General features: G+C 52.5%; 1 protein-coding gene across 16 annotated transcripts in view; it reads right to left on the bottom strand.

The window, feature by feature from the left end:
- Positions 1 to 1,737: 1,737 nt before the first annotated feature.
- TFAP4 (transcription factor AP-4) overlaps positions 1,738 to 10,047 on the bottom strand; it is a 30,046-nt gene continuing 21,736 nt past the window's right edge. For 15 of the 16 annotated variants that reach the window (XM_011376489.2, XM_011376484.2, XM_023521230.1 and 12 more), the window contains 6 exons: positions 5,935 to 6,100; positions 5,719 to 5,817; positions 5,138 to 5,308; positions 4,325 to 4,465; positions 3,613 to 3,768; positions 1,738 to 2,766 (listed from right to left, as the gene is read on the bottom strand). In XM_011376489.2, coding sequence (XP_011374791.1) covers positions 2,572 to 2,766; positions 3,613 to 3,768; positions 4,325 to 4,465; positions 5,138 to 5,308; positions 5,719 to 5,817; positions 5,935 to 6,100 — 928 coding nt within the window. In that variant the 3' untranslated portion in view covers positions 1,738 to 2,571. The remainder of the gene's footprint in view (positions 2,767 to 3,612; positions 3,769 to 4,324; positions 4,466 to 5,137; positions 5,309 to 5,718; positions 5,818 to 5,934; positions 6,101 to 10,047) is intronic. The other variant, XM_011376483.1, reaches the window with a different exon arrangement.

The raw sequence follows: 10,047 nt of genomic DNA, 5'->3' as shown, positions 1-10,047 counted from the left end.
CAAAGAGCATGCGCACCAAAGGGGTGGGGCGGGACGAGCCCGGGAAAGGGTAGGGCACGCGGCCCAGCCCTTGACTTCTGTGGCCTGTTGGTGAGACCGCCAACGGTCTCGGAGCGCCACCGCAGGTCGTGGGAGGGGGCATTTTCTTGGGCTTACCCCTAAACCCCGCCTCTGGCGTCTAGGAACTGAACAGCCTCGCGGGCACCGGAAGGAGGTGGAGTCTCCGCCCATGCTGGGCCAGGTGTCCTAGGCCCACAGCGCTCTCTGTTGATCCTCTTAGGAACTGCATGAAGCCCATGGTGTGCGCCTTGCACCTGGCCAAAAGGGATGCTTGGCAGGCCTTGGAAATGGTGTCCCCGCCCAGATCCTAATAAGCCCCTCCCCTCAGATGTGTATTTAACGTATATAAATTTAGCTAGATATACCTCAACAGCGAGAAAATTAGTTATAATGGTAAGTGAAAGAAGCCAGACTCAAAAGGCTAAATATTGCATGATTCCATTTATGACATTTTGGAAAAGGCAAACCTATGAGTTGTATGAATAGATCAGTGGTTACCAGGAGCTGCATGGACCTAAAGGGACATGGGGGGAATATTGGAAATGAGGGAACTAATTTATATCGTGACTGTGGTAGTGGTTACACAAGTTAACGTATTTGTGAAAATTCACACAACCAAAAACTAAAAAGTGTGAATTTTGCCAAATATAAATTACACTTTTAATTTTTAAAAATGCTGAAAATCAGAAAGCAGATTGGTGGTTGCCGGGGCTAGGAGAAGGGAATAATGGGGAGACCGATAAATGAGTAAGTGGTTCTTTTTGGAGTGATGAGAATGTTTTGGAACTAGATGGAGATGATGGTTATACAACGTTGTGACTATACTAAATAAATGCCACTGAATAAAATGGTTAATTGTGCTATGTGAATTTCACCTTTTTAAAAAGTATAAAAATTCTAAAAAAAAATACAGTCTGCCCTTCTATTTAACAAGTTCATATCTAGAGACATTCATTGTGGGGTGAGTCGTGGCTATTCCACTCTGGCCTCAGTCCCCGTGTACGTGGCACAGCATGAGCATGAGAAAAAGCAGGCCAAGAAAGATAAGTTATAAAGTGCTCTCTGGTCATGGAGGATTAAGGACTTAAAAGGATCATTCCCACCCTCCCCACCCCACCCCCAATAAAATGCATTACCCTTGTGCCATATTACTCTCAACTTTCAGAAGAGGAAACTGAGGTTCAAATATCAAGTGGCTTGCCAACAGTGGAACTGACCACTAGCAGACCAACTCCAGGACCTAACCTCTTAAACATTACACCATGAGGGAGCGCTCACGTCCCTTCTACAGCTGAGACTGATTTTCAGGGAGGTTACACAAGCTGAAAAAGTGGCAAAGCTAAGGGATCTACCAGGACCCCTGAAATTTGTGTCCATTCTCTAGAAGACAGGAACCTGTGGCTTTGGTGTCCATTCTCTCTTTGCCCCCATACAAAGGAGTTGGGGGCCACTCTTCCCAACCCCAATACCATCTCTCATCTTTGCAAAATATCCAGAGTAATCTCAGGCAATGTGAGGACCCCGATTTCTCACTGCAACACCACACACAAGTTGGGGGAGTCATCATGCTCACTCACATCCAGTCCCCTCTGGTGGGCCCAAATAGCATCCCATACTCTAATCCAGGAAGCTTTCCCCAGCAATTCAGGACAGCAAGCACCAGGAGAAACAGAATCTAAAAAACAAAGTACAAACTTTATTTTGTTTCTTTATAAAGGCACGGTGGCCTCTTGGTTCCCCACCCCCCACTTTCTTAACAAAATATAATAGCTCTCCATGAACACAAAGACCTCAAAATTGTAAAAAAACAAAACAAAACAAAACAAAACCAAAAAATCCAACAACAAACAAAAAGAAAGAGACAAAGACATTTGGGGGGTTGAAGATGGGAAACCTGGAGGGAAAGGTGGGGACTGGCTGGTGGTGGAGAGTGGTGAATCCTAGTGCTGAGATGGGGCTGGCAGGGCAGGGTAGGGCAGAAGGGCAGCAGCAAACCCCAACCTAGAAGCAACTTCAACCCCAAACCCCCAGAGTCCTGACCCAGCCAGACCCCAACCCATGTAAGTGCTTAAAGGAGAAAGAAGAAAACCAAAACGAGGAGGGAAGGGGAAAGTTAAAAACTTGACAGTCACAGGGCTGGCTCTGGGGAAGGCAGAAATATGTTGGGGTTTTGTTTGATTTTCCCTGTTCTTAAAAATGTTTAAATGAAGAAACGCTTTTTGGCGGAGAGAGGCCAGGCACCTCAGTGTCAGCTCCCTCAGCCTCCCGGGCGAGGCCCAGCCCCAGGTGTCCCGGTGCTCCCACACACTCCCACCACCCCAGCCCCTGGGACCTCAGGTAGGGTGGACTTCGCTCAAAGATTGATTTACAGTATTGAAAAAGAGGTCATAAAAGAGACCCAAATGACGTCATAATTTTGTAAAAATTCCTCACTTGCTGGCCTGCATGTACTCCCTGTTGCTGCCCCGGCCCCCTCCAGCCCCCAGAAGGGAGAGGGGGGCTGGGGGGTGGTCAGGGAAGCCCCCCAATCCCCACCGGCTCCTCCCGGCTCTGGTCCATGGCATCGCTGTCTGAGGCCTCTGAATCAGAGGCGGTGTCGGAGGCCTGGGCCTCTGGACAGCTTCGGACTGGCTTCACGATGACTGCTCGCCGCTGCTCCTCCTCCTGCTCCTGCCTTTCCTGGGTGCCCTCGATGTGCTGGATCGCCTGGGGGTACAGCTTGCCATGAGGATGGCTGGAGGCACATGGAGAGCCACCATACCCTCCCCAACACACACCCCAGAAAAGTTTAGAAGCCTGGCAAAGCAGCAAGTGGCCTGCCAGTCAGGGGAAACAAACTAGCAAACCTCTCTGCTGAGCTGAAAATTCCCTTCCAGATGACAATGAAGGGTGGTTTAGAAGTTACCAGCATCTTTCATTTATTTATATATTTCAAAGTCAGCCTATTCACTGATGAAAGGACTTTGTTATGAATTTCATTATTCAATTTGCTGAGTTTACGCGCAACTAAAGGTCTAGGGGTTGATGGGCTTTTTTTCTGTTTGGGCTTTTTTGGTTTATTCATTCCTTTCTTTGTGATGTCATTGGAGCTCCCAAGGGATCTCTGTCTCACGCTGGGTACAGCAGTAACCTCAGGCTTGACCCACAGAACTGATCATGTAGTTTCGTCCTCCTCTGTAGGAAGCTTGTCACCCTCCCAGTCTCACTGAAGGTGAGAGGAAGTTCGGGACCAACCCTAGAGATGGTGGCAGGAACTCAGGAAGCCCAGGGTTCCAAGAACAAAGGACCAGGACCCTCTCAGCAAACCCTACATGGAGGGAAGGAACAGGGTCTTCCAGGCCACACTGTCCCACATCTCTGCCCCTCACTGTCTCCACAGAGCCACCTCCCCTGCCTGCAAAACGAGAGGGAGACTCAGGGATGGAGACACACATAACTTCCAGACCTTCTACTCGTCTCACTCCCCGTCAGTCTCTGCTTTCTAATCTCCCCCAAAGGACCTGTTCCCAGAGGAGCACCCCCACATGCTGCCACCTCCCCGAACCCAGGTACCTGCACGATAGTGTCCAGATTTTGCCGGGATGTGGAAACAGAGTTGATAACCGAGGAGGGGCCCATGGTGACGACGTTGATATGGTGGGAGGGCGGGGGTGGCGGGGCTGGTACAATCACTGTGGGGTGGTGGGTGGGGGCCGGAGGTGGCAGGAGCTGTAAGGTAGAGGCCCTCAATCTTTCTCCGAAGTTTCCAGGAGATGCCACTTCCCTTCCCTACAAAACCATCTCCCTCTGCCCACTGCCTCAAAACAGCCTCTGCCGACCACTCATGCGGGGCAGCGGCCAGTTTGGGACCCCCATTCCCCTCTTATTTTAAAAAAGAAATGGCAGCCTACAGAGGGCTTCCAGCCATCTGAGATTCCATGGCCCCTTCACTGGCCAGCACCAAACAAGCAGTTCAATAAGTACAGCAGTAGTCAGGAGTTTAGAATCTGGATTTAGACAGCTAGGGGTCAAATCCCTGACCTAATCACTAAGGATCTTGAGCAAGTTATTTAGCCTTTCTGTGCCCACTTTCCTGATCAGTAAGACAGCCTCAAACGGATGTTACAAGAATTCATGTGATAATGTACACACCTGGAAACCAGGAATGTCTGCATTATTATGATTTAGGCCCTGAATTTGCCCTGTTAGACACTGAGGCACCGATGCTGAGTCTGAGAGCCCTAGCCAAGGTCCACATGGCCCCTCCTGGGTGCCTCCTGCTTACCTGGGTCCGCAGGTGCTGCTGTTCCCTCTCCAGCTTCTCCTGGTGCAGAAGCCGCACCTGTTCCTGCTGCTGCTGCAGCTGCACCTGCTGTGCGATCACCTTGAGCTTTTCCGGGTACATGTGGGCCTCTAGTGAGCGCACCTGGAGACAGAGCAGCAGGCTCAGGGGTGGGGCCCAGACCAAATCCTAGAGCCTCAGGGTCCTCTGGGCCTCAGGGCTGCTGAGGTCAGCCTCTCCACGCTCTACCCTTTACAAAGCAGGCCATTCACACCTGATGCAAACCTTAGCAGGAGCCTTCCACCTTAGGGAAGAGATCTGGGGTAAAGACCAAAGTCCTACCATAGACGGCCAGGCCCGCTCTGACTCATCTCTCTTTCCATGGCCTTCCTCATGCCATGCTCCCTCCCTCCAACCTTAGAGCCTTTGCCTTCGCTGTTCCCTTTTACCTGGAGTATCCTTCTCTCCTCTCTGCCTGGTTAACTGTGAAACTCGACAACCCCCCATCTCCCAACCTCGGCTCAGAAAAGCCATGATGCAGCCCAAATCTCCCTCCCAATGCCCACGCTTTCTGCACAACTTTTATCAAAGCTGCATTTTTACAGTGTGAGACCTTTTGATTGATCTCCCTATCCCAACACGAACAGTGACCACGAAGGGCAGAAACCTATCTAGTTTGCTTCCCACCGGACTCCTCCAACTCTTAGGCCTGGTACAAAGCAGGTGCTCCTATAAATAACTGCTCAAGGGAAGCAGGGACGGGAGAAAAGAGAAAGGGACTGGAATCCCCCCACCAAGCCCACCCACCTGCCTCACCTGCTCCTCCAGCATCATGCGAACTGAGCGTTCCTTGTCCAGCTGCTGCCGCAGCTCAATCATCTCCCGCCGTAGGTCTTCCGCCTTTTCGTCCTCCCAGATGTCTGGAGAGCCGATGCCCTCATCCTTGTCCTCCGCCCGCCGCCGCTTGGGGGACGAGCCACTCAGCTCCTAGAAACCCCAAGGGGTCAGTGAGTGTGCCCTGACACCCCCATACCACCACTACTAACAAGAAAATTGGGGAGCTCCATTGCAGCTCCTCAAAGCTGTCAACCCAGGTGCAATGGCATTGGGAGCCCCATTCTGCAAATCCAACAACAGCCACAGGCTAGAAATGGAGAAAGAATGGACCTGCTTGCCAAGTCACCCGGTTCCTTCCAAAGCCACTCCATTGAACTTGACAGATGGGTAAACTGAGGCCCTGGCAGGAAGGCTAATGACTGAAGTAGGTGAGTCAGTGTGGGAAGGTGGGACCTACAGCCATATCAGAGTCCCAGGCCAGTGGTTGGGCCTAGACACACCCATGTCAGAGAGAGGGAACCAGGAGGAAGGCAGGGTGCTGAGGCCTCCATAGGTGCTACCTGGATGAAGCGCTTGAGCTGTGTATTCTGCTGCAAGAGTCTGGTCTTCTCCTGCTCCAGGGAGAAGATGTATTCTGCCGTCTGCTGGAGAATGGCTGCCTGAGGGCAGAAGGGACAGGTCAGAGGCCCTGGCTGGTAGTGTCTGCCAAAGCTTGCTTCTTTCTCCCTGCTGAAGCCCATTGCCTCCTCCAGGAAGCCCTCCCAGCCCTCACTTACCTTGCTAAGCTTCTCTCCATCTGTATGTGGGATAAGGGTCTTCAGGGACTGAAAGCCCGCGTTGATGCTCTGCATGCGCCTCCGCTCGTTGCTGTTGGCAATCTCCCTCCGAATGCGCCGCTCCTGGTCCCGCTGAGTCTCAGGTGTCAGTGGAATGTTGGCAAGGCTGCCAGGGAGGGCAGGGACATGCTCAGGCTAGGTACCCTCCATCCCCTGACCCCAGTGGGCACCTGTCTTTACAATTCATCTCCAGAGGGCCCCGAGTATAACGCCTGGATGTCAAAGTCATCATGCAAACCCCAGGTCCTGGCCCTAACGTCTGGATTATCTGAGTGGGTCCCAAAACCTGTATGGCTAGCAAGAATCCCTGTGATTCTGATGCAGGTGAGCCCAGATGACAACTGGAGACACCAGCTTCTGGGACTCCTCTGAGCTCCTTGCTATGCACCTGGACCACCTTCTTCAGGGTCAAAGGCTTAAGCCCTGAGGAAGAGATCCCTCCTCCATCCCCAACCCCACAGCCATGTTTCTAGCCACAAGTTTCTACGCAACCCCGAGCCAGGCCCCACTCTGCGCTAAGACAAGACAGGTACCAATCACTGCAGAAAAGTGACATTAGGCCAGACACCCCTGGGGATAGTTCTCCTCCACGCTCACCTACCCCAAGAGGCAGACCTACTCTGTGCCAGAGAAGCAAGGCTCCCGGCATGCAGTGGGCAATGTCATTTCATATTATGTGATTGCATTTTGCAGGAGCAGCAGCAGCAGCCAGTGGGGTGAGAGAGAAGGCAGCCAGCGGAAGGGGGTGAGGCTGTGGGCCAAGAGGCGTTGGCGGGAGGCAGAGACAGCAGTGAGGCCTGTGGGCCCATGGGCCCAAAGCCACTGCTCCCAAGGGGTGGGCCTGTGTGTGGCCTTGAAAAGGCATGTCCCCCTTCCCAGCCCTCTCTTGCAACTTCCCCCACCCCTGGCCTGATGGCTTCCAGATGCTGGGCTCCTAGAAGAGGCCACCAGCCCCACCCAAAGCCACAGCCCTGGTTTCTTCCTGAGGGGCCCTGCAGGGTGACCTGGCCCAGGCCTGGGCTCACACCCTTGGGTCGGGTAATGGGGAAAGGATTCTGGGCAGCCCTATTTCCATAGATAGGAGAGCCTGGGCTCAAAGAGGTGCCTGGTCTAGCTCCCCTGTGATGCCAGGTACCCACGGCCCAGCCCCAGGCAGAAAGGAATCTGTACAGAAACCCAGGAGGAAAACAGTGGAGACAGCTGGAGACAGCTGAGGCCTTTCCCACTCCCACCCCCAGCCCACCCTATCTGCTCCCCACAGGACCCTGGACTTGTCTTTGCCCCTTCCTGAGCCTCAGCTTCCTCTTCCCACAGAGGATGGTTGACTGGGGTGGGCCAGGTGTGGGCTCCATATAAGCCACTGCTGAGGGTCCAGAAACAAGACCCTTCCTCCACCAATCCCCAACCCCCCAGGGAACTCCCTGGGCCCCTCCCGCAGGATACAGGTCCCTCATAGGGCCTCGGAATGTCAGTACTGGAAAGGGAACCCATGATCCCCACTTTACAGATGGGACTTAGGGCTTAGAGTGAGAAGGAACATAGTTTTAGGGTCAGACAGCTAGGCATCTGGCTACCCCACTTCTGGGCCAGAGGCATCCCACTTCTCCCAGTTTTCTTGACCCTACAGTGGGAGTGACTGGTGTGGCTGGAGAGGGAACAGGTCAGAGACCTGATACACAGAGGTGTGCCAACCCTTTGGGAGAGGGGAGATTAGAAAAGAGTCCAGGCTCCCAGGCCTGGCAGTGCCCTTCAGAAGCTCTGTGGTGGGTAGATTAAAGCCGGGGGTCTTTGGAGCAAGAAGAGATGGACAGAGACGTCCACAGGAAACCAAGCCACCAGGTGACCCTGTCTGGGAGCATCCTCCTCCCCGTCAGGAAAGATACGGGAAGAGACCCTCCCCCCCACTCACCCAGACCCTGGGTCCCTCCTGGTAATGCCCAAAGGCCAGAGCTGAGCAAAGTAGTGAAGGGTGAAAAAGGAGCCCTATGTCCATCCCTGGGCCACCCTGAACACTAGCCTTTCCAGAAGGCTGACCTGGAAAGCCTAGCATCAGAGTAATACTTTTTTTTTTTTTTTAAGTCTTTTTTAAGTCCTTACTGTGCTAAGGACTCACTTTGCTGGGATTTTCTCATTGAATTGTCACAATCTTCTCCTGTGTTATGTGGCTTTATGATTCCTGTGTGGAATGAGGACACAGAGACTTGGAAAAGGAATAGCTCAGCCAGTGGTGGTGCCGATCCCAGGGCCCTTCTCTTACCCATGAGAGGTCTCTCCACAGAGCAGAGTGGGCTCTGCACTGTCCTACAGAGTGACAATTACCCCTGTATTAAGGACCAAGCACAGGTATACCCTGTCATCCTGTTAGCTCCTATTATCACTCACAGAACTTTTATATTTTTCCCTCATTCTCAAAGAAACCCAGCAGAGTAACTGCATCATCTTGTTGCAATGAAGAGTCCAGGGTCCTGGGAGGGGAAGCGGCATGACCAAGGTCAGGCAGCCAGACCAGTGAGCAACAGGCACTTGCAGACAAGGAAGCTCACACTCTCCTCTCCCACCTGCTGATGGTACCCTCTGCTTCCAGCATAGGCACACACAGTGCCCCAAGTTCCTCAACTCCCACCTGCAAGCCAGAGCTCAGGGTCCCCCACCAAACAGCATATCTGCTCATGAAGCCTCAGTTCTAGGGAGCTGACCCTGATCCTCTCCCTTCTCCCAGGGTGCCCAAGATGTAGGCCTGAAAGCCCCAGACGGAAGTTCCTAGATAGAAGTTCTCAGAAGGAAGAGGGTCCTGAGGCCCAGGCAGGGTGCAGGGGCCTATATCAACTCCTGCTCATTGGAAGCCACCAGTCTTACCCTTCCTAATGTTCTATCTTGTCCCCTTTGTCACCAATCCAGGCTTAGGAACTGGCTGCTGATTAACCTAGTACAAACTTAAGTACCAGAAAAGGCTTCTCCCCAAAGCTAAAGTTCCTCATGGGGACCCGGGCTGCCACCAAGACTTTCTACTATCGCTCACTTAAATAGCCCTGGAAGTACCAGCTGACAGTTTCTTTAATAGATTTGACAAAGCGGGTGTTCTGACTGGTGGAGTGCTGGCCAAAAGGAGTTCTAATTGATGGAATACTGCCTAACCAGGAGTTGTAACTGGTGGCATCACAGCTATCCAGGAGTTCTGATCGGTGCAATCATAGCTATCCAGGAGTTCTGATCGGTGCAATCATAGCTAACCAGGGGTACTGATTGAAAGAATCATAGCTAACCAGGGGTTCTGACTGGTGGAGTGCTAGCCAACCAGAGCTTCCTATAAAGGATGGCTAATTGGAATTTCCAACTGATACTGTACTAGTTAAAGTAGATTTTTCTGCATACATTAAATTTTTGCATTTGTTCTGAGTTTTGCAGAAGTAAACATGATTTACCATATGTAATTGTAAAAATCCTACCAGTCGCCCCACATCAACTTCAGACTCCCCAGGTGAGCAGTGAAAGTGGCCTGGGTCCACGGATGCTGAATATCTCTTGCTTCTCTCCTTCCCCAACTGCCCCAACTGGCCAGGGGCTGCCCCACCTCAGGGATAAGGGAGGGCACCTGCCAAGGAACAGTTTGGATACCAGCCTCAGGTGCCAATACCAGAGCTGCCACCCCACTACCAGATACTCCCAGAGGGTAGGCTGAAGAAGGCCTCTGGGAATAACGCCAGCATCCCAACTAGAGGCTCAGAGCGGGGAACACGCTCTTTAAGTCTAGATCTTGACCTGTACCTGTTCCTCCTACCCAGCCCAAGGGCAATGGGTATCCTCACCCCACTAGACAACCCTGCCCAGCTCCAGCCTCAAATTAGCCACTGTCAGCTCTCATTTCACACTGCCCCGAGGTCACTCACGCACTCACCACTCAATAGCTACACAGTGAGAGGTTGGACAGCCACACAGGATTTCTCCCATACTCCAAGGAAGACAGGAGGGAGGAAGACAACCCTCATCAAGAATGCCCAAGGCGCTCGCCCTTCTCTCCGCAGCAGGTACTAAAGCAGCCCAGGGCCCTCAGCC

This window comes from Pteropus vampyrus, unplaced genomic scaffold (genome assembly GCF_000151845.1).
Source record: "Pteropus vampyrus isolate Shadow unplaced genomic scaffold, Pvam_2.0 Scaffold300, whole genome shotgun sequence".
NCBI lineage: Eukaryota > Metazoa > Chordata > Mammalia > Chiroptera > Pteropodidae > Pteropus > Pteropus vampyrus.
Note: the sequence above shows the minus strand (reverse complement) of the source record. Positions and strands in the feature narration are given on the sequence as shown.